The 24431-nt window shown below is 35.0% G+C and overlaps 1 protein-coding gene across 4 annotated transcripts in view; it reads left to right on the top strand.

Moving 5' to 3' along the window:
- LCOR (ligand dependent nuclear receptor corepressor) overlaps positions 1 to 24431 on the top strand; it is a 162292-nt gene that overhangs the window by 116903 nt on the left and 20958 nt on the right. For 2 of the 4 annotated variants that reach the window (XM_011951201.1, XM_011951202.1), the window contains exons 5-8: positions 2247 to 2379; positions 7116 to 7403; positions 10477 to 10570; positions 13324 to 22829. In XM_011951201.1, coding sequence (XP_011806591.1) covers positions 7166 to 7403; positions 10477 to 10570; positions 13324 to 14293 — 1302 coding nt within the window. In that variant the 5' untranslated portion in view covers positions 2247 to 2379; positions 7116 to 7165 and the 3' untranslated portion in view covers positions 14294 to 22829. Of the gene's footprint in view, positions 1 to 2246; positions 2380 to 7115; positions 7404 to 10476; positions 10571 to 13323; positions 22830 to 24431 lie in introns of those variants that run through there. The other 2 variants (XM_011951200.1, XM_011951199.1) reach the window with 1 other exon arrangement.

Genomic DNA, 24431 nt, shown 5'->3' with positions numbered 1-24431 from the left:
GTCTCAAAAAAAAAAAAAAAATCAATGATCTGAATGGACTTTTTTCCAAAGAAGGTATAATGTGCCAATAAGCACATGAAAAGATGCTCAACATCATTAGTCAATTAGGAAAATACAAACCTTAAACCATGAGATGTACCACTTCTCATCTACTAAAATGGGTGTAATAAAAAAGATAAGTGTTCATAAGTATGTGGAGAAGTCAGAACCCTTATACATTGTTTTTGGAAATATAAATGATGTAGCTTCTTTGGAAAATGGTTCAGTCTTCCTCAAAATAGTTAATGTGATAGAGAAATTTATAAAAGAGAATGTTGGCAAATACAACTATAATAAAGGTTCTCATTATTTATAAGACTTAAAATATTTCATTTAAGTTTTTTAATACATTATATAGCAAACTTACTGTGACTTATATAACAGTGTTTAAGGATCATTATTTTAGTGTGACTATGCCAGTGCTTCATATTAAGCTTTTTACAATATATAATCCATGCTAAATACATATTTTGGTTGTGCTTTTAATATAAATCTTAGGATGAGAAATTACAGAAAGCCAGTTGCAAATATCAGTGGGTATTTTTTAAATTTTTGAGAGAATCATTTGTGCATTATAACATGTCTTCAGTGTGTTGTTTAATTCCTTTTCATTGTGCCAAGATACGTCCCATTTTTTTATTTAGAGCACTTAGATATGGAAATAAAGACATTAATTCGTACATTAAAGTGATTTCAAATAAATTATATGCACTAGAACTTAAAGAACACTTAAAAATGCACTTAGCTTTTTTTTTTTTTGAGACGGAGTCTCGCTCTGTCGCCCAGGCTGGAGTGCAGTGGCCGGATCTCAGCTCACTGCAAGCTCCGCCTCCCAGGTTTACGCCATTCTCCTGCCTCAGCCTCCCGAGTAGCTGGGACTACAGGCGCCCGCCACCTCGCCCGGCTAGTTTTTTGTATTTTTTAGTAGAGACGGGATTTCACCGTGTTAGCCAGGATGGTCTCGATCTCCTGACCTCGTGATCCGCCCGTCTCGGCCTCCCAAAGTGCTGGGATTACAGGCTTGAGCCACCGTTCCCGTCCTGCGCTTAGCTTTTTAAAAATACTTTTATTTTCTGTTATTGTAAGATAGAAGAGTGGAGGTAGGTGCAAAGTATTGTCACCTTGGTCGAGTGCTCCTGCAGTCTGGGATTAGAGGCTGGGAATCTCAGGGATGATTATAGTACAGCGTATTGGAACTTTTTGGTCAGAGAAACTTTCTGATCTACTTTTTTTTTTTTTTTTGAGACAAAGTCTTGCTCTGTCACCCAGGCTGGAGTGCAGTGGCATAATCTCAAGTGCAACCTCCACCTCCCAGGTTCAAGTGATTCTCAGGCCTCAGCCTCCTGAGTAGTTGGCATTACAGGCATGCGCCACCATGCCCAGTTAATTTTTGTATTTTTAGTAGAGACTGGGTTTCACCATGTTGGCCAGGCTGGTCTCGAACTCCTCACCTCAGGTGATCTGCCTGCCTCAGCCTCCCTAAGTACTGGGATTACAGGCATGAGCCACCGCGCCCATTCGGATTCACTGTTTATATTTCAAAGCTGTTCAAACATAGATATACTGTAACAAAAGACAATGCAGTGCTTACACTCAGAACATGCAGTGCATTCTAGTTTTCAGGTCATTTTGCTAGTGCTGCTTATGACCAGTTAATCTATTTTACAACCCATTAAAGGTTTGAGAACCACAGTTTTTAAAAAGTAATCTAAAGACAGAGTAGTGAATTGAGATGCATTCTGAGTTTTTCTTCCTAATGGCCTCTTAAAAGTGTTTGTGTTTTGTATCTGGTGAAACACAGATCTCATACTAGGATCCTCAAATGAGATTTGGAATTTAAATTTTTTTTTTTTCTTGTAAATTGAAAACATTCTGTCTGAATTGAGTTGCCTGTGAAAGATAACTATAGTATAATAGAGTGCTTTCAAGGAAATTATCCCTCTGGCAGTTAAAGTTTAATTAGACTAAGTTTTGAACAAAACTCATAGTCAAAAAAAAGTGGATAAAATCCAACTAAAGAATATGTGTACATTTATTTTGCTTTTATACTTTTTCATGAAATTTATACTGAAGTTTTAAAATATTTTAATTGCATCAAATTAATTTGCCTTATTTGCTACTAACTTTGTCTTTGATTTCGTATCTATGCTTTTGATATTGAATGGGGAAAGACTTTTGTGCAACTATTTCACCAAGTATTTTTGCAGGGACACTTAGTCGGTCTGGATGAACCAGCTTCGGGAGGTGGGCAAGAAGCTCTGCTTAAACAAGAGCAAGCAAAAATCATTCGATTCGAGAGACAAGCAGAAGAATTCCTCAATGCAGTCTTTTATAGAAAAGGTTGGTTTCAGTGAAGATGATATTTAGCATCTGCTTGTCTTGTATTATTAATCTCCTTAATTTCAATGTCATTTTTAAAGTTCTTCTTAAAAACATTTTTCTTTATTGATGATATAATATTATATTGTTCTATATCCTTTGGGTCAAGTTCAAATTGGAATTAGGGTTAAGGTAAACCCTGTTCACCACATTTAGGCTCTGATGTGATGGTGAGTTAATAGTTTAGAAAATTATTACGAAATTCTAAAAATGTTAAGCTCTCAGTAGTACTGTATTTTGTTAGACAACTTATAGAGACAGTTACTGTTTTAATCACCAATAACTAAAACCAACTGTGATTTTTTTTTTTCTTTTAGTGATTCCAACCTGAAATTTCATTTGGAGAGAAAATGTAGTTATATCATAAAATTAGATTTGTAAGCTTTTTTTTCCTTGATACAGTCTTGTTTCACTAAAATTTTCTATATTAGGGAAATTATTATTATGTAGTAAAACTTTTCCCGCTGTATTTCAGGTGGCATTTAATAGCTCAACCTCTTGCATTTTTAAAATTTATCTTTATCCTTGAAACTTTTGTAGGCATGTTTTACATTTCTTTTGAAATACAGAAAAGTTCTTCAGTCATGGAGTCTTGAGGCTTATAAGTCCTTCATAGATTCATTCAGATTCATTCTGTATTCACAATGCATAATTGCCATCAGCCAGAACCTTCAGGAAAGTTCCCTTCATATTCCCTTCTAGTGAACAGTCTTTACTTTTAAGAAATTCTAAATGGATTTATACTTCTTAGTTACACTTTTCCTCCATTTCCAAGATGGTGGTTACTATAATGGGTTCTGAAAGTTTCATACAAACTCTTGATAATCTTAAATATTCTTATTTAATCTTCAGCAGACTCAGTGATTCCATTTTCTTTAATAATTCTTCATATGTTCTAGTTTACACCTCTCATTCCTCTGGAAATTCCCTTTGAGATTGGTTAAAAGTCTCATAAGTGCTGGTTCTGTTGGGTTTCTTTACAGTTGGACACTAGCTGGGCTTCTGCTTAATGTGATCAGTATTTCCAAAAGGTGGTGTGAAGTGTAGTGTCATATAAAATTAAGAAATGCACAGAGATTATTGTCTGTGGCACTTTTTCCCCCATTTTCTTCCATGAGAACTCTAGGCAGAATTAAATCGTTTAGTACATCCTTAACTCTCTTTAAACACCCACTAGCATCTCCTGACCTAAATCTCGCAGCTCAGTCTCCTATGTCTTATTATTCCTGCACACTGCTCAGAATTCCAAAATTATGTTCAAAATAATTGTTTTAGTTTTATGAACATTTGATTGTTAAAAGCAAATTTAAGTATCAACAACTGGTAGAGCAGTTCTGTCAGTTTGCTTGCCAAATAAAATGTCTTTGCAGCTCCTCTCCTGAAGGATGTACACAGAGTCGTTGATCTGATGTGGTGTTATAGCAAGCTTCATTATCTGAAAAGAGGACTTCCTCTCCCTAATTTATGTGGAGGAACCACTTTTCATCCACTCTTTGCTTAGGGGACATTAATAAGGTCAATCATAAGACTCGTACAGAAAAGTTCTGTCGCACTTTTCTACTAGTCCCATCCCTTTGTCATAGAGGAATAACTTTTAAAGTTTTTATAAAGTTTTTTTTAAGAAATTAAGCTTTTGGGTTATAACCTTTGGGGAGGAACGGAATCAGTTTCAGGATAGATTTCAAGAGATGGGAATGCTCTGAAATTGTAAGTTGAGTTTATTTGTTTAAGTACAGGCATGTGATACCCAGAGAAAGAACTCTTGCTTTGGAATTTGGACATTTTCTTCCCCTTTATGTATTAATATTGATATTTTTAGATATAATTCTCTTGTAACCATCTCCAAGATAGCCATTAGTACTCTTTAAATTAATACCGAAAATGTTTAGTATCCAGGGATATGATGGACATTTTAATCTGAAGAGAATCTTCTGTTTTAATAAATAATTCAGATGCTTAGATTTGGTCCCTTGTTTCAAAGTATTGTAAATTCTGTGTTTTAAATAATTTGTGTAAAGATTATGTATAGTTAAGTAGAATCAAAAATGGAATAAAAGTAGGCTTTTATGATATGGAATCCATAATTTCATTTTAAGAACAGTAAACCTTCTACAAATGTCATAATGACATTTCTTTTCAGCTTGCTTTGTCACTTGTATTAAAAAGGTTAGATTTGCCTTTTAAGATATACTGTGATGTAACATGTTTTTCTGCAGTTTTATTTTTGATCTGATTTGTTGCTTTTATTTGACTCAGTTGTGCTGTGTTCCCCTGGGTGTGGATATGTTTGTAGATGTGTATTTTAAGTATGTCAAAGAATGAAATTTGTTCAATAAATGTTCACAAGATAGAGAAATTCAAATGGCAGAGATGTAATTCATAAACACTGTCTTGTCTCATGACTGTGTTGTCATTCAATAAAGAGGCAAGATTCTGCAGACATTGAGTGCTCAAAGATAGTGGTCTGTGGTCCTTGTCCTAATATCTTTGACTCTTCACAGAGCTCTTTATTAATACTACTTAAACACAGAGGCATCTCATAAATTCATAAATTTTATTTTACTTTTTGTATGGAAATTTCCTTTATGTATTACATGTTCTCCAACTATTCAGGGGTGAAAAGGTAAACTAATGTACTAAAACTTGAAATTTGTACAATAGTTCATATGGAGATTTATGTAGGGAGAAAAATGGGTCTTAACTGGAAAGTTAAATGACTATTAAGAAAATTCAGTGGATGGAGATATTTAAAAAGCAGTGTATGGATAAAATGTTTATTAAAACACTGAGGAGCCATTTTCAGTAACTGTAGCAACTTCTGAACCTTACCTGGTTCCATACCTTTATTTTTAAACCACCGGAAATACTTATAGTCTCTATTTATGGAGAGGAAAGTTCGAGTTATAAATACTGCTTGGTATGACAGAAACATTATTACTAGTAGAGTGAGCCTCACTAAACCCCAGAAGATGAAATAAATAGCATAACTTTGTGAACATCTTCTGGTATTGAATATCATCCTTCAGGGGGAAAAAAAAGCCTGTTCTTAGGAGTCCTGTGAGGTTTTGATGATGTATTTGTTTGTTTGTTGTTTATTATGGAGATTTTAGATTTTAGTTAGTAATTAGAGTCAGTTTTTCTTTAACTTTATAAATATAAATTAAACTCTTAAGTTCCTTACGGCTCCAAAATACTGTGCGTAAAGTTATTTGCCTTCTATAGCTAATCTTTAAAAGACTAAAGAAACCTTGGTTTCCTGAGAACTGTCTTGGAAAGCCTGAAAAGTGTGGTGGGAAGCAAAGGTCACAGGTAAAACAGTAAGACCAGAGGAAGAGTTTTAATCGAGGGTCTATCACTAATCACCTATATAAATTTGTAGTGGCCACCTACTCTTTGGATCACATTTCCCTTTTTTTTTTTTTTTTAAAGGACTGTTTCATGTTGATTGACCTATTTAGTATTCAACTAAATTGAATACACACTTTAGACCAGGCAAGATTATGTATATAGAGGTACACAGAGGTAAACAAACACATTTTCTTCATTTTATATTTTTTAAAAGGGCTATTTCATGCTGATTGATTTGATTGACCTGTTTAGTATTCAGCTAAATTGAATACACACTTTAGATCAGGCAAGATTAGGTATTTAGAGGTACACAGAGGTAAACACACACAGTCTCAGCTCTTGAGAAGCTTAGTCTTCCTGATTGACTATTATAGTGTGGTAATTATAGAGGCATGATGATAATATATTTATACAAGTCATTTTCCCTTTCATCTTAACCTCTTTTGCCCTTCAAAGTCTCTTTCAGTGCTAAAAGTTTTTTGAGTTAATGAGTTCTTATGGTCTAAACTTAACACTGACTAGAAATTGATAATTTAGATGTTTATTTCATTATTTCCCTGTTGTTTTACTAGTTGACAGAGTTTATTTAAAGTACCCTTGGAAAATATGTGGTTTTTCTTAGGTTTTTGAGATTTGGCATTTAAACACCTAGCCCAGAGGTTCTGAAATTGTGGTCCCCAGACCAGCAGCATCTAAGAACTTGTTAGAATGCCAGTTCTTGAGCCCACCCTAGAACTACTGAATCAGAAACTCTGGGGAGAGAGCCCAACAATCTGTTTTTGCAAGCCATCAAGGTGATTCTGATGAACATTAAAGTGTGAGAATGATTGCCCTAGCCTACAATGGATCTGAAAATTCAGTATCTCCTTTTATAATCTTGGTATGCCTTCTGTCTTTAATATAAAGTAAATTCAGCACTCATGAACTCAGTAATGCATTCTTCAAATATTTAGGAGAAGGTGACTGAGGAAAAAATCTAGGGAGACCTGATGTGACCTATAGGTATGTTAACATGAGAGTAATTATTTCCTAAGAGAAGGCTTTTGGGATTTCTGTGTCAGGTAAGTGATTCTTTTCCAGAAGATATTCTAGTTATTATCCCTTTATTTAATTTCATAATGTTCAATTATTATATGGGGGAAAATGTTTAGAATTATTTTAATGAAAATTTTATTTTTAAAAATCGACAGCTCAAAAGCTTAGAAAATATAAGTCAAAGGGGAGATACTATTTTTAAGATAACTGCATTTTAAGAAAAATAAAATGAAATTTTATGTTTACTTGAAAGCTGTTTTTTTTTTTTTTAGTACATTGTCCCACTTTAAAAGTAAATAAATCTTTATTTACAGACAGTCCCTGGGTCTCCGACCCCAATATTCCCCTAGTGGCCCGTGAGATCATGCAGCGAATGATCCAACAATTTGCTGCTGAATATACCTCAAAAAATAGCTCTACTCAGGACCCCAGCCAGCCCAATAGCACAAAGAACCAAAGCCTGCCGAAAACATCTCCAGTCACCACCTCTCCCACGGCTGCAACTACTCAGAACCCTGTGCTCAGCAAACTTCTCATGGCTGACCAAGACTCACCTCTGGACCTTACTGTCAGAAAGTCTCAGTCAGAACCTAGCGAACAAGGTATGGTTTGATGACAAGGTCTCCTCTATCTTATCAGAATACTTTAATTTGGGGACAAAAAAAAAAAGCATTGGCAAGTAGAGCATCAGCAGCAATAATAGCATAAAAACTAATGTGATTTTTAAATTATTTCTTATTATGCAGTGATGGAGAAGTACAGCTAAAGTTGTTACAGCCTTATCTGTCAGCAGTTGGTGGTCATGATTGATGTACCACTCAGGAAAGTCAGGTGGTTAACAGTTGTCACTAATCTTTCATTTGCTTGATATTTATATAAGCATTTTATATTTTCCATAGTATTTTTATGTTTTTTAAAACTCCTATGAAAAAGTAAGTTTTCCTCTTAACTATAAATTTTCTAGGACTAGCACCTGTCTGAGAAATATGCCTCTATTTGTAAGTATAAGTTATATGCTCTGCAAATGAGATCATAAGGAAAAACATGTATTTGAATTTTGAAAAAGAAACTACTAGGGTTACAAATAGAGAAAGCAGCAAAACATACTTTAGGTTGTTAAATATATTCAATGTTTTATAAATACAGAAACACATTCATAAACACACGTATCCACTGACTAACTTGAAAGTATTTCCAAAAGGGAATTTGTTGATGAGGACACTAATTAAGTGATGAGGTTAAGAGGTTATCAGTTTTGTTTAGCAAATGTTTCTTGAGTCTCTGAAGTTTATTTTCTTCAGTAGGTATTCCTGTTGCTTTGTGATTTCATTTTACCTTTAATTTCACAAAAATTGAAGCAAGCATTTCAACTCAGCCACTGTTTGAACCATTACAAATTGTAAATTGGTGATGTCTGTACTAATGAGATTTTATTGTCATAGAAATCTTCAGTATACAGAAAGGTTATGAGATTATGTGGATTTATTGATGAGAAATACATGCTTATTTTGGAAAATACATTTAATTCTTAAATAACCTCTTTGAAATAAATTTTGAGTAGTTTTCCTTTGCTTTTATCCTTTTCCTGTGTGGTGAACAGCAAACAAAATATGTGAGTTCTGAGAGATTTATTGACAGGAGACTTCCTACTTGTTCACATTTTTCATGTACCTTTGGTTACCGTATTTACAAAGTTGTATCTTTTTTATTGATGACTGTTTTCATTTCCACAAATTGGTAGTTTTCATTAAAGATCTCTTCACTCTAAATATTACGTCAGAAGCTTCAGGTTTATATTAGGAGAATGACAACATAGAATTATATTTAAACTATTAATGGAGGTTAGCATAAAGTGATACCACTTAGTCTAATTTAACTGGTTATAACTACAGTTACACTTAAGAGATAATACATTGTATTGACAGCATGCTCTTACAAAGAGGAATTTGAACTACATGATAGCATTATAGTATGTAGACTTCAAATGAAGTAAAAAAATTTTAAATTATATTTCCTTAATGAATGCGTTTTCAACTAAAAAGCACAATATTTTTAGTGGTAGACTTAAAATATATTGCCTGTTTGATTAGACAAATTGACTATTTGACTTGTCTTTAAATAATAGTGTCTTTGGTTGGAAATGTTGTAAGCAGTACATTTGCTTCTTAGATGTATAATTGGGTTAGATGTCTAATAGGATAATTGGTTCTATAAGCTTATAATTATATTTTTAGAAATATTAGTGACTCTAAAGGACGAAACTCTTACTTATGAGTGTGGTGATTTTTTGTTTACAAACTCAGTTGCCTGTTTATTTCTAACAGCCTGAAATAAAATGTCCTCTGATACAATTTGTAAGTAGCTTCTACCCTGGGGTAATTTTTAATGTAACTAGATTGTAAGACCCCTCTGCTGGCCAACTGAAAGTCAAAGACATTGTGTATTATCTTGTTCTGTTAATTTCGGTCAGAGTGGTAGCTTTAAAAGATTTCTTTTCCAGGTATTTCAATAAGGAGAAAAATGACTTTGAGGGAAAAGAAAGTCTTCTAATTTTATGTATTAATAACATGAATTTGCGATTTGGTCTAGTTGCAGTAAAAAATGGTTGTACTTCCAGGCTCTCATCAATATCAAGACAGTTTCATTCTTCTTTCTTTCAGCTTTCTTCACTAATTTTTAATGTCTTCTTAATTGAAAAATTCTTGCATTCATAAAATCCAGCAATTGAATTTTGAATCTCTGCACATTTTTTTAAAAGACTGAATACAGGCCGGGCACGGTGGCTCACGCCTGTAATCCCAGCACTTTGGGAGGCCAAGGTGGGCAGATCACCAGGTCAGGAGATCGAGACCATCCTGGCTAACACATACAAAAAATTAGCCGGGCGTGGTGGCGGGCGCCTGTAGTCCCAGCTACTCGGGAGGCTGAGGCAGGAGAATGGCGTGAACCCAGGAGGCGGAGCTTGCAGTGAGCCAAGATCCCGCCACTGCACTCCAGCCTGGGCGACAGATCGAGACTCCGTCTCAAAAAAAAGAAAAGAAAAAAAGATTGAATACAAGTATACATTTTTTATAGTGGTCTAGAAAACTATTAGGACACACCCAAATCATAAATCATTAACTGATTCATCTTACTGACCATCTTGTTTAGTATATACATGTGCTTTAATGACAAAAACTTACATTTAAAAACAATTTTTATATCTTAAAATTTTCTATATCCAACTTGTATGTACTTTTGGAGTTTCAGGTAGATTTAGCTCTTGAGGGATTTGGTTCTATAGTTTGTATGCCGCTGTGGGACATTAAAAACTTACATGCTTTGATCAAGGAAAATTTAGAAAATGGAGTCTTAAAAATTCTGGTAACAGCGGACCTCATGCTATGTAAACTGCTATTTCTAGTATTTCACTGTATCTTAACATCTTCAGTAATATGTTTTACCTTTTCTTTTTGCCCCATTAATAATATATTTAGCACTTGAGGATATTAAGTATAACATGCCTTGCTAAATTTATGTTGCTTCAGGATTGAATTGATTTTATAACTCAAATATATGACTAGCGTATCTGCTTAGTTGAATAAGCCTACTTACTGCTTTTTCATTTTTAGCCTATTCAGTTTACATTTGCTCCTAGCTTTTAATATCCTCAGGTGTTTCTTTGTGTCTCTGCAGACGGTGTACTTGATCTGTCCACTAAGAAAAGTCCATGTGCTGGCAGCACTTCCCTGAGCCACTCTCCAGGCTGCTCCAGTACTCAAGGGAACGGGTAAGGGAGAATATTTGTAGCCTTACACAGTTTCATATAGATAATTCATCAAAGGTTGATGCCAGTCTCCCTTTTACATTTTAAAAAATAACTCTTCTAAGTAAGTCATTTATAAATATGGACCATAGATCAAGTAAAAATGCAATCTGTGCAAAGTAAAATTGGCTAGTACAGATGAGTTTTTGTCAGTTTAGTACAAATGGTAAATAACCATGAGTATGGCAATTATTTCTTTAGACTTTTTGTTGTGGCATGTTTTGGAGTGTGAAACTCAAGTTAAATAATTGTAAAGTTTAGATGTAAAGACAGTGTTATGTGTGCTGAAGCTGTTTAATGAAAATTGAGCTCCAATACTTGGTATCTCTAGTGGGATTTGTGTGTATGTGTGTTCATTTTTGTTTGTTTCTTTTGGGTTTGGTTTTGGTGGTTGATTTAAACTGTACTTTAACTCTGGCAGTTCAGAAAATGTAGTTTTCTGAAAGACTGATTGTAGATGTTGATGCATAACCATCTTAGGCTACCAAGACATTATTACTTGCTCAGTTTTGATAACTCTTAGGAGACTAAAGTAAATTCTCTGACTCCTGATTTTATAGTATAAGAACTGTCTTCTCCCTGTGTGTATCTAATAACCAACTAGAAAAGTCAAATATTAATAAAGACACTCAGATACCATGTTGAAAAAGCATTTCTATAAAACTGTGTGACAAAAAATCAACTTTATCTAGATATGAAAAATAACTTGGTAAGTTTAAATTAGTTAATACTTAGTCTTATTTAACTTTCAGATTATCAGTGTGGGAAAGTTACTTAGATATTAAAGGAACAAGTGGATGCTAAGTGGACTAACCTTTTCCAACTTACTGTTAACTACCTTCAAATAGAAGGATTCCTTTACAGACTTCTAAAATCTCCCTTTCTATAAAATTCCAAAACTTTTCATTTCCAGAAAGTATTAATTTAATCCATTATGCATAGTTTACTAATCCTTTTCTTAACCCTTTCTTGTCACTATGGTTTATACTAGATATAAGTCAGCATGTTCCCAAATCTTTGGGTTCTATTTATATATCAAAAGATACTTGAGCCAGGCTTGGTGGCTCACGCCTGTTATCCCAACACTTTGGGAGGCTGAAGTGGGCAGATCACCTGAGGTCAGGAGTTCGAGACCAGCCTGGGCAACATGGCAAAACCCATTCTCTACTAAAAATACAAAAATTGGCCAGGCGTGGTGGTGTGCACCTGTAGTCCCAGCTACTCAGGAGGCTGAGTTGGGAGGATTGCTTGAGCCCAGAAGGTCACAGCTGCAGTGAGCCATGATCACAGCACTGCACTCAAGCCTGGGTGACAGAGCGAGACCCAGTCTCCAAAAAAAAAAACCTTGAGTTGTGTAATTTAAGGACACATGTAAAAGTCCATGTGCAGTTTGCATAAACACATCCTTTGCTTAAGATTCACTGTAAACTTGGCTACCAGGTTCATGTATTATATGGCTGAGGTTGCTTTTTTTATCCCTCTGAATGGAAAGTGTTTTCTACTGGTTTTATGGAAGAAAAATGCACCAATAGGATTGCCCATCTTTTAGTTGAATATTCAGTGTTATCCTAATTGTGTTACTGATGATAGTAGTCCCCATACAGTTTTGTAGAACATAACTGGTTTATCATTTCTGCGAAGCCCTGTTTTACACCTAGTTAATGTAATCACCCCCTTGGGCGTGTTTTGCCACATGTCAGTCTTAATATTGATAATCTTTCTCTATTGTGAAAGTCAAAACCTTACGAATTAACTTTGTCTAAATAATTGATTTTTTTAAACATTATTTGAAAGCCGTCCATTTGAAATTTCAAAATAGGTGTTTGATATTTCAAGAAGGGAGGTTTTTTTTAAGCCAGAGAAAACTGCTAAAAATTTGTTTATATCCCTCTGACAGTAATTACTTTGAGTAGAACTTAAGGGTTAAAAAAAGAGTAATTTCTTTTAAGCTTGGATTATTTCAAATGGAAAATCATGATACTCATGTATCTGCAACTAGTAGTGTTTTAAAATGAAGACGTGTGGTAAGTCATAATGCAATGGGTCTTTTGGTTTGGTTTGTTGGGGAGTTTTTTTTTTTTTCTCCTTTGGGGCTGTTAGCCATATATACATATTTCCCCCCCCCCCAAGCAAAATAAGCAATATTATTTGGAATTGTTTGATTTTTGATGATGAATATCAACTTGTTTGTGGGATAAATGAGCAATTATCTATGGGTTCCAGTAATGTATATGGTTTCAGTTTTAAAACTAGTTGTCATGAATGTTGAATATATTGAATTAAAATAACTAATTTGGCTTACTCTTTTATTACTGTACTTGTTTAGTGGTAACGTCACATTGGCAACACAATTCTGTGTAGATCTATGGAGACTGATGATTACTTTGTAATTAATAATTAAGATGCTATTTTCAGACAGTTGCGCGAAACTTTTTCTCCGAAAATTTGTGAACCCAACCAGAGACCAGCTGACAGGTTTAATTTTTCTTTGCCCAAAAAGCTCCTGATTTTTTTTCTTTTTCCTTTTTCCTTTTTTGTGAACAAGTTTTAAAACTAACTGCCGAGACCATTTTTTTTTTTAATTTTAGAGAAAAATAAATAAATAACACAAAGTGATGTTACCCAAGCAAGGCCTTCTAATAAAGGAGTGGTCCCCTCACCCATCCCTCCCTACCTGTGCAAGTCCTGCTCACATCAGTTTCCTTCCATCCAATTAGGCGACCTGGGAGACCCAGCCAGTACCGCCCAGACGGACTTCGGAGTGGTGATGGGGTACCTCCAAGAAGCTTACAGGATGGAACCAGGGAAGGTTTTGGACACTCCACATCACTCAAAGTTCCACTGGCTCGATCCCTGCAGATTAGTGAAGAACTACTGAGCAGAAACCAATTGTCCACAGCTGCCAGCCTTGGGCCATCTGGATTACAGAATCATGGACAACACTTAATATTATCCAGGGAAGCCTCTTGGGCAAAACCACATTACGAGTTCAACCTCAGCCGTATGAAGTTCAGGGGAAATGGTGCACTCAGCAACATCAGTGACCTTCCTTTTCTTGCAGAAAACTCTGCTTTTCCAAAAATGGCACTTCAAGCAAAACAAGATGGAAAAAAGGATGTGAGCCATTCATCTCCTGTAGATTTAAAGATACCACAAGTTCGAGGAATGGATCTTTCTTGGGAGTCTCGCACTGGTGATCAGTACAGCTATAGCTCTTTGGTAATGGGTTCACAAACGGAGAGCGCGCTTAGTAAAAAATTAAGGGCTATTCTTCCAAAACAAAATAGAAAAAGCATGTTAGATGCTGGACCCGATTCTTGGGGCTCAGATGCTGAGCAGTCTACCTCTGGACAGCCATATCCCACATCGGATCAAGAAGGAGACCCTGGCTCCAAGCAGCCTCGGAAGAAAAGAGGGCGTTACAGACAGTACAACAGTGAGATACTGGAGGAAGCAATCTCAGTGGTTATGAGTGGAAAAATGAGTGTTTCCAAAGCTCAGAGTATTTATGGGATTCCCCACAGTACACTGGAGTACAAAGTAAAGGAGAGGCTGGGCACTTTGAAAAACCCTCCAAAGAAAAAGATGAAATTAATGAGGTCGGAGGGGCCAGATGTTTCTGTAAAGATTGAATTAGATCCCCAGGGAGAGGCAGCACAAAGTGCAAATGAATCAAAAAACGAGTAGGAATACTGTAGAGTGCCAATTACTGTACAAACTGGGTGAGCACTACTGCATCATTGTTCAGCTATCATTGCTTGCACGTAATTTCATTTACTGTGACACTGTTTCTTTGCAGATTTTGCATTGACTTGTGTGTACAGAGATGAAATGTGCGTTCTGAATGTTGCATATTTTAAATTTTTCATGTGCAGTATGGCTCGGAATATGTTTGGCCTTTTGCATGTTTCTCTACAAAAGAGAATTGAGTTACCTCACAGAGAACAGATACATGGAAGTGGACTCCTTGCCTGTAGAGCCTGCATGCTTTTTTGTTTTGTTTTGTTTTTTTGTTTTTTCTTAAGTTATATTTGTTTTTACTTTTTAAAAAAGAAGAGGAAAAAAAGCCCCCTTTTAGAAACTACGTCTGTCATACTGGGAGCTTTATCACTGCAAATTGGAAAGCCATCTTATAATACAAAATTACTCACATTTTTCATCTACGATTCAACTAATTGAAGGATTAAACTAAAGAAAAAACTAAGAAGAACAATGAACCTTTGAATTTGAGAAATTTGGTTATTCACTGACATAATTATTGGGTCATTTATAGTCACATTTTGTAATTTTCTTCTCACTATTAAATTTACTTAACAAATTAGCAAGCTATTAGTGCTCACCCAGAGGGGAAGGCGGTGGAAAATGTGCACACACTACCTTCAGAAATGCTTCAGTTAATTACTTTGAACACTACCTTTGCTGTAATTTCATTTGAGATTTTCTAAGGGTAGAATTTGGTCTCACCAACAAGTGAGGATATAGCCTTATCTCATGGAGGACGAGCTCCGTATTTACTCAGGAGCAGTCAGGGTACATTACATAAAACAATGGAGGATGCCTCATTTTAGCAAACTAGGTTTCTTTGTAATCTTCAGTCCTTTTACAGAATTGATGTGCTAACTGAATATCGTTGCAGCAACTAGATTAAGATATTCAAGATCTGTTTATTGGGGATGGGAGAAATAGGGAAAGAAATGTGTGTAAGTAATTATGATATTGCAAAAGTGATACTTAGATTTTACAGCCTCAGTAGTCTGCCCAGTATCCACGTTAATGAAGGATCCATGTTTGTAGTGAGAGAAAAAAAAACAACCCCAAGGTAACCTGATAAGATTTAGGATGCATATCAGTTCTAACAATAATTCATTCAGAAGTCAAACTCATTGGAATTCCTTTTTTAACTGATCCAGATACTAGTAGAAGGGTGGGAGAGATTTCCTTTTTTTTTTTTTTAATTTTGTTGGTTAGAATTGTTTTCTCTTTTTTTGACATCCTACATAATACCCCCTTCTTGACTTTTTCTGATAATTAGCAGATATTCATGGTTGTTTAGCACACAGTTCAGGACCTTTGAGATCATGTTTGTATAAGCACTCCTTGAAGAATATCTTAAGCTTTTTTTGAGATGGGCTTTTAAAATGAAAGTAAGGAAAGTTTATTTTCTGCGGTTTTTGCAAGAATAAGCAAAGCCCATGGAATTTAATTTTTCATTGCGATCAGATTAAAATTACTATTTGTGCAAAACAAAATCCACACCACATATATTGTATATTCTAATCTGCTGAGAAAGGTGGTCAGGCCCTTCTAAATGCTTAACCAAAAACAAACATTGGAGTTTCAGTATTTAAAATAACATTAAACTTGGAGTGTTGGTTAGATGTTGATTTCAGATGGATACTAAGAGTTTGAGGGGAGGTCCAGATATTTCCAAGGCATAAATTTTTGCCTGGAAACTTTGGAGCAACTAATTAAATTAGGTTAAGTTTTCCCTCAGCAACCTGTGTGTTCAAAGGTTAGGCACACCATTGCTGTTATTAAAATACATGCACTGCTCATTCTTGACATAGCTTGGGTGTGGGTTCCTCTTGATTTGGTTATTTTGTGTAGCAGTTTAATCAGTGGATAACTGAGCCTGTTTCCCCTTAGATTTCTAGACTTCTTAACAGAAAAAACAGTTTGGGTTCAGTAGCATTTTATGATTCTACAATATTTTGTCACCTAGCTGGAAGTTGCAATAAAAATTCCTTATGAAATGTATGGTTTTCATCTGCAATTGAAGGAAATCTTAGAAAGTTTGCTGAAAGCAAAGGACTAAGTTTATGAAGGAACGCCTCCTTTGTTACACACTTAAGAATTTGTCAGCACACAATTAATTGCAGCCATAGTACCTTTTTGTGTAATGTTTGGGATAGTCAGTAGCCCAGGATTGCTGCAAAAAGGTTCTTTGAGAAAATTAATTTGTGCTTGCTTTTATTCCCTCTCAGAAAGGCATCACTAAAGGCCCATTGAAAATCTGGCCCTAAAAGTTCAACTTTTGTAGAGTTTACTGTTCAGAGAGGTTTAATCCTATGTGGTAGTCTATATAAGTGATGTATGAGTTGAGTTATGTAAATTTTGTCATTGTAGTGTACATGGAGTGATCATTTTACTAACATAAATATTTTCTATGTGTGTTTCAGTGGATGACAATCGAGCAGCAGAAGAATGGTGTGCCTACCCTTTAATGCTGCAGTTTAAATAAGAGAACTTGTATTGTGTAATTTCAGATTGTAGGCTGAGAGTTGTAAATAGTGAAAATTTGAGTACTTCTATTATTTGTTTTGGTTAGAAAGTGAATTTAAAAAACAAACCAAACTCTAAACTTTCTCAGATTAAAAGTCCTGAGACCTGAAGATTGTAATATTCATGTCTGTGAAGCTTTTAAACATTACACTTGAGATCAGTCATGACTTGATATTCAGGTAAATTTTCTTTTCCAAGAAGCTTTTGAATAAGCATATTTCCTCCAAAGGTCTCTCTCTTTCTCTCTCTTTTTTTGAGTGTAGATTATTTTAAAGCACTAATTGCATTACATTGGTAACTGCAATATAAAATAGCCATTATTGTTTTGTGAAGCATGGTTGAAATTAGCTAGTGGTCCCTTTTAAATTTCATGAGCCTCTCAAAAAAGAAAAACTTAAAAAAAAAAAAAACAAAAAGCTGCTGGAATATTTCGAAAGATATATATTTTACCTTATTATAGGTTTTGTAAAGTTAGTTTGTAATATTCAGGTGCACTTTTAATGTTAAATTTTGTGTTCAGAGTTCCATTATACCATGTATTTCTCGGAGGTGGCTCATCACACGGCTGACTGGCAGTCTTGGTGCCGCAGTGATTCCTTAATATTTGATTTATCTCTTGATTTGCCACTATTCTGTATTGGCACTTTCAGTGTAGATATTCTGGTTTGGGGATGTCCTCACAAATGTGTAATAGAGATTGGTCTACTTAGCACGCTTAATTTCTGCTAATCAGAGTTTTGCATGGCCCAAACAACAGTTGACCATTTTTATGGTATGGGAAAGTGTAGTTCACAACTGTCTTTGTCATGAAAGCTGTTTTTCCTCACATTTTCCAGTAGGCAGATAACATTACTTAAATTATTAATATATAACACTCTTGGAACTATTGATAGGAAATAATGTATTTAAAATAATTTTTTGCATTTTCAGAGAACCTTGATATTATAGGGTAGATACGCTATGGCACTATAAAATCAAAAACACTAATTCTGTGCAAGGATATCTAGTTGGTATTTTTATCTTTAGCTTTCTCATTTCTGAGACAGCGTGGTCATCCAGCTTGACAGTAATGTAGTATATTACTTTGGTCAGTGGGCTTATAAGTGACTCTGAATTATGTTTGTGATGAGCTATACACTTTTTTCTGTTCCCCAAATACCATGAAGGACAAGGTCACTCTTTCAGGAAAAATAATTTATATTTGTGTATAATACTTTTTAATATTAAGTTTGTTGTTCTGAAGTTTAGATGTTGCTTGATAAACCTTTGCTGCAGCAGATCATGAATATGAGTAAGGCTTTGTGTGATAATAGGGGTCCTTATGTGAAGTTAATTACTGTTCAGTTCTGGTGAGCAAGCTCAACAAGTGTGAAGTGTGTATTAGCTTTATTTGGTACACTTTTACTTTACAATATTGAAGTGCTTTTAGAACTCTGGTTATCTTATATAAACCGTTACCTCAACCAATTGGCATTTCTTTTCCCCAACATTTATCTTAGCTATAGTATGAGCTATGTGGGATCAGATGGTAGAAACTATAAAAGGCACAATGAGAAGTTTAGTTCCCAAGTTTCGGAGAGAACTCTAAATTATACTAAAAACAACTACCTGTTAACACCAATATCATAACTACCTTCTGTCATTAGGCAGTACATAGCAGCCTTTGAGCTGCTAGTGAGCTATCTGTTCTCCCTCTACCCCCAAGTAAGCACACAGTGCCAGGCCTGGTTCTAAGCCTTTGTGATTCTCTTACATCTCATTGACCCATAATAGTGAAGCATGGATTCATTTCTTTTCATAAAACAAATTGAGTCAGCTCGATGTCAGAAGCTGAAAATATTTTGAGTAGTTGTAGCAGTTATATGACAGATCGGCATCATTTTCTTTAACAGCTTTTATCTTTGTAGATTTCCTTTTGAGACCATGTATTTTTGCTTTTATAATTCTTTCATTAAATGCCAGAGGTTGTTTTCATATTAACCAGTCTTTTCTGTGTATTCAGGTTGCTGTCATTGGTGATAGAATATGGCAATAGACAGAATTGTGCTCCACTTTATGTTTTATAGGAGATATTGAAAGTTATACGTTAAATTTTGGCCTTCTTGAAGATATCAAAGATTGTTTTCCTTGTTACCTTTAATTAGAATTTGGTCTTCATTAATGCTTTGGTCAGGCTAGTATTACTAAAAACTTGATGGCTTCAGCAGAACAGCCCATTTAGGAGACTATTAAGCTATCTAGGAATTTTTTAAAGAAAATGAATTGCTTTCAAAATCTGCAAAGGAAAAACGTATAATTGTGGTACAAAGAAGACAGAACTCCAGGCTCTTTCTTCTTAGTTTATTTTGGTTTAATTCTGTACTGGAGACTTGAATAGCATTTGTGAACATGGTGATGGAAAGAAAAATAGAGGACATTATTTGTGTATCCTCATTCCTGAATAATCTTGCAGTCACCTTTTAAAGAAGCAGACGTTAGCCCTGTAACACAACACTAGCTATAAGCCCTAAGTGTTCGGAAGGAGATTGGGGTGGGGAGGGTGGAGTAGGATGGAAAAAGCATGTAGACTTCTGAGAAGAGGCTAAAAATTCTGCCCTGTGATACTAAAAATGAGTCACAAGATAATATGGTGAAGTTATGCCATCTTGATTTGATAGAAAAATCTTTTAGATTGTTTAAAAATGAGAATTGAGGCTAATTAATGTTGATTTGACAATAGAGCATGAACTAATTCTGCAGCTGTTTGGGGGGTAATTTTACGGTTTCCAGTTCATTTAGAGCTGTATCAAGAAAAGCTAAAAAGCAAGCACTTTTAGTTAATCATAGATTTATTGGATGTAGCAAATATTATTATAATATTTAATCTCTATTATTTGAATGTGGAAATGAACTTTTTTACCCCATCTTGAACTGTCATTGAACATGCTCAAGATGATCAACACTGGAAATGACCCTACACACATACCAAAAAAATCTAAAGCAGTAAGACATATTTGAAGATCCATACCTCTTAAACTTTTTAGATTTGTCTTGGGAAAGAATTTATGAACCTGTAACCAGTATTAGTGCAGTCTTGGGTTCCTTGTTCTGCATAATTGCACCCTTTCTCAGGTATGTCCTGACAACATAAATTTTAAAATAATCTCTTTAGAGATTAGATTCTCAGTGGATAGTGTGTAAGGGGACTAGGGGTGGGGGGCTGGGGGTAGTTGGACACAGGACACTGACACAGTAGAGCAGGGATTTTTAACAGTCAATAGCCAAATAGAATTTCAATCTACAATATTTTTACCCCCTCGGAATGAGCGAAACAACTATTATTTGGTATGCCCGGTGCTACACTCGTAAAAGTCTTTTTTTTCATCCAGGTGGCTTTTTTTATTTTTCCTGCTTGGTGGTGGAAGGTTATATAGCAAACTTCACTGTCACTAGGAAAGCACTTGTCCAAAATGTTTAAAGTACTAGAAAAGGGATAATTCAGCACTTTTTCTGTTACAACACTAAAGTCTTAATTTATCTTCAGAGTCTTAGGTACTGTAAGTTTTAGGATGATTATTTAGAAATATAAAGCATACTACATAATATGGGGTCAGATCACATTTATATAAATCTTATTTTAAAAAAAGACAATAACATTTTGTACCTTTCTAGCAATTCCAAGTGATTGCCTCATTTTCTCTTATTAAGCATTTCAAGCTTAAGAATTTGGAATTTGAGAGAAGGTGAGGGGGAAGATTCCCCAAAATAAAAATTTGTTTCAGACCATTTTAGAAAAATAAATCACTAGGAAAATGGGTAGGGATTCTCTCCCCCTTTAAGTCTTCAGGGAATGAGCAGTATTTAGAATCTTTGGCTGAAATTCAAGCCTTTTTACTTTGTAAATTTTTAATATTAATTCACTGACATGCTTTTTACACCAGAGGACTGAAAATGGATCTTAATGTTTTTAAGTTGTGGAAGGGTATATTTCTAAAACAAGGGGGGGATGATTAACTAGGTTAGTATTACCAGCATTAGTAAGTTTAAGGAATTTTAGTATGTAATAGCAAAGTGTTTGATTAAAAGTCTAATCCTATATTGCTAGTCGAAATTAGTTACATTCTGATCTAGGAATGATAATAGTCATTGGATATCGATATGCCGTGCTGTCAGAAAACCAGACTCAGATAGAAACCTTTATCTGACTCCCACATGTTGCTTGTTCTGGTGGGATGTATACTTTACAGCAGCTTATTGCTGCTTTGAAAAAAAATGTATAAACTATACATTTGGAGTGTTTGCATATAATTCTTTATAACCTCCACTTAAAGCTGTCAGACATTGGTATTTTATCAGTCCATACTGTTTAATAAAACTAATGTTCTTAGGAATCCAGCTTGTACACACTGTTTAAAAACCCTCAGGGACAGTTTACACACTCTTCTCACTCAATTCAGGTACTTTGATGCTATTCTTAAACCTAACAGTGACTTGTATTTTTCTCTTTTGCTTTTATTTCAACGTGCTGGTAGCACATCTGATGAATGTCAACTTTAAAAACTCAGTTCAGGTATCCAGGTATAACTCAGCCAAACAGATTTTAAAGCTGCATATAACTCTCCAGCACATGGTGCCTCACACTCTTATAGTGGCATTCTATATATTCAGTTATTACTACTGAGCAGATAATATGGGGGTTCCTGTTAACAGTGTATTTTTTTTTTAAAGTACATAAATGTATAGCCAGCACACTACACACACACAAACACACACACACACACACAGTTAAACTATATATTTTTAAATGCCACTAATAGCCAGCACAACTAAAACAAAAGACATTCCTAACTGCTCTGTAAGCTGTTAACAGATGCAGTCAGTACCTTCTTGATGTGGCTCTTGCTTCTTCACGATAACTACTACTAAATTCAAGCACTGGTCCTTGGGTGTCTGACCTCTACATTCTAGTTTATGCAATGTCTTTAGAGAATTTTGTGCACTGGCCACTGTGATGGAACCATTGGGCCAGGAGTGCTTTGAGTTTATCAGTAGTGATTCTGCCAAAGTTGGTGTTGTAACATGAGTATGTAAAATGTCAAAAAAAATTAGCAGAGGTCTAGGTCTGCATATCAGCAGACAGTTTTGTCAGTGTATTTTGTAGCCTTGAAGTTCTCAGTGACAAGTTTTTTCTGATGCGAAGTTCTAATTCCAGTGTTTTAGTCCTTTGCATCTTTAACGTTAAGACTTGTCTCTTAAAATTACTTTTGTTTTCTGCAGTACTATCTGTGGTTAACAAAATAGATTATTCCTCTGCTTTAATATTTGATATCTTACATCTAAAATAAATTCTCTCCACATATAAAACCCATAGTCTTTGGAGATATGGAAAATGGCATCTTTCAGATTTCTAGAAGTTCAAGTGTCATACAACAAAACAGGAACCCCCTTTACTCTTATGGACCTCATTTCAATATACTGTTTACAGTTTGATGGAATTGTATAATTTAATATTTCTCTTGTACTGTAGTTTATATTTATTTACAGATTTTTTTTGTACTGTGTGATTTGAACTTTTTGTTCCTCGCTATGATCAATGTTTATGTAGTAGAGCACTTATGATCACAAATTAAGTTTTTTGGTTTGATTGCACTACATTAAATTTTTTAATGCAGTTCTGATTTTTGACTGGACTAAAAGTGTGTCTTAATGTATGTGATGAGTACTTAAAATTTTAATCCATGTGGTTCCCCCCTTTTTTGTTTTTTTGGTTTTTTCTGCATTGTACGTCAAAAGCGCTAGTTCTTTCGTGCATGTGTAAGATTTAATGGTTCCATTGTATAATTTGACCATGACATTTTGGAGAAACATTCCCAGCTGTAATGTTGTGTATGGTAGTTCTCACTGGATGCTAGACTTTGCAAAACCACTATTCTTCTAATAAATTTTGTTGTGAAAAACTGTTTCTAAAGCTTGGTTTCTACTTCCTAAGATTTTAGTGCTTTTTGAAAAATTCACAAAATGGGTAAGAGTTGGATTGTACTACAACTCTAAATACACATGGTAATCAAAGATTTTTTGTGATAAATTCTTTCTAGATGAAATCTCTTAAAGTTACTGCTATGAGATTCTGCTTTCATAATTCAGGTGCAATACTGCCTTGTAACTCAGTGTCTTTACTCATTTGATACCTCGGCGCTCAGATTACCTCAGTTTTCTTTATTGGATTATTCATTTTAAAAAATGTATTCAGTTAAACAAGATACAGTGATGTTTTCGTAATACCTTCTTCTGTCTTGAGTGAGTTTTGTATAATTTTCTTAAGAGTATAAAACTTAATGCCAGGATTCCTTATCAGAAAATAATAGTGACTATTTTTTGTTTGCTGTTTTCTTGAGGCGTACGTATGAAAGCAACATTGTCAGTCAATTAAGGTTATATAGTAGTTCTCATTCTTGGCAGGATACTGATCATTCCTTTTACCAGAAGACATAAAGAACAGAGTATATGTTGGTCAACATTTAAATTTTTTTTTTTTTTTTCTTTGGAGACAGAGTCTCACTCTGTCACCCAGGCTGGAATGCAGTGGCCCAATCTCAGCTCACTGCAAGCTCCACTTCCCGGGTTCACACCATTCTCCTGCCTCCGCCTCCCGAGTAGCTGGGACTACAGGCGCCCTCCACCATGCCCGGCTAATTTTTTAAATATTTTTAGTAGAGATGGGGTTTCACCACTTAGCCAGGATGTCTGGATCTCCTGACCTCATGATCCACCCGCCTCGGCCTCCCAAAGTGCTGGGATTACAGATGTGAGCCACCGTGCCCGGCCTTAAATTGTTTTTAGAAATTAAATGTATAAAGAAACTTTGCATTATAAAGTGGTGCCTTTTCTAAAGTGGTTAGGAGAGTTGAATTCTAGTACATTATGATTAGAAATAAGAGAAATATAGTTCAGAAAACTGCTTTTTCAAGCTCATGATATAATTACCTGTAGGCAGTTTGAAGTGATTTTTGATAATTTGTAATGGTGGTTTTGGTTTTGTTTGTTTTTTGAGATGGAGTCTCGCTCTGTCACCCATGCTGGAGTGCAGTGGTGTGATCTTGGCTCACTGCAACTTCCATCTCCTGGGTTTAAGCAATTCTCCTGTCTCAGCCTCCCGAGTAACTGGGACTACAGGCGCATACCACCACGCCTAGCTAATTTTTTTTGTATTTTTAGTAGAGATGGGGTTTCACTATATTGGTCAGGCTGGTCTTGAACTTCTGACCTCAGATGATCCACCTGCCTCAGCCTCCCAAAGTGCTGGGATTACAGGTGTGAGCCACCACGCCTGGCCTCTAATGGTGTTTTATATTTAAAGATGATGCTATTGTTGTTAATTGGTCTAGTTTATCTTTTAATAGTTTTTGTCACAGACTGGCTATCTAGCTGTTTTCTGCCTTTGGCCTGATGTTTATAAAATAGCTATTTATATTAGTACTACAGACTTGTTCTGTTGGCTTTATTTGTTCCCCTTAATTATGCCACATACTTAATCAAATTTTTTTTAGAAAGCTAATTATTTTGG

The sequence above is a fragment of the Colobus angolensis genome, unplaced genomic scaffold (genome assembly GCF_000951035.1).
Source record: "Colobus angolensis palliatus isolate OR3802 unplaced genomic scaffold, Cang.pa_1.0 Scaffold316, whole genome shotgun sequence".
NCBI lineage: Eukaryota > Metazoa > Chordata > Mammalia > Primates > Cercopithecidae > Colobus > Colobus angolensis.
The sequence above is the reverse complement of the archived record's forward strand: the minus strand, read 5'-3'. Positions and strand labels throughout refer to the sequence as shown.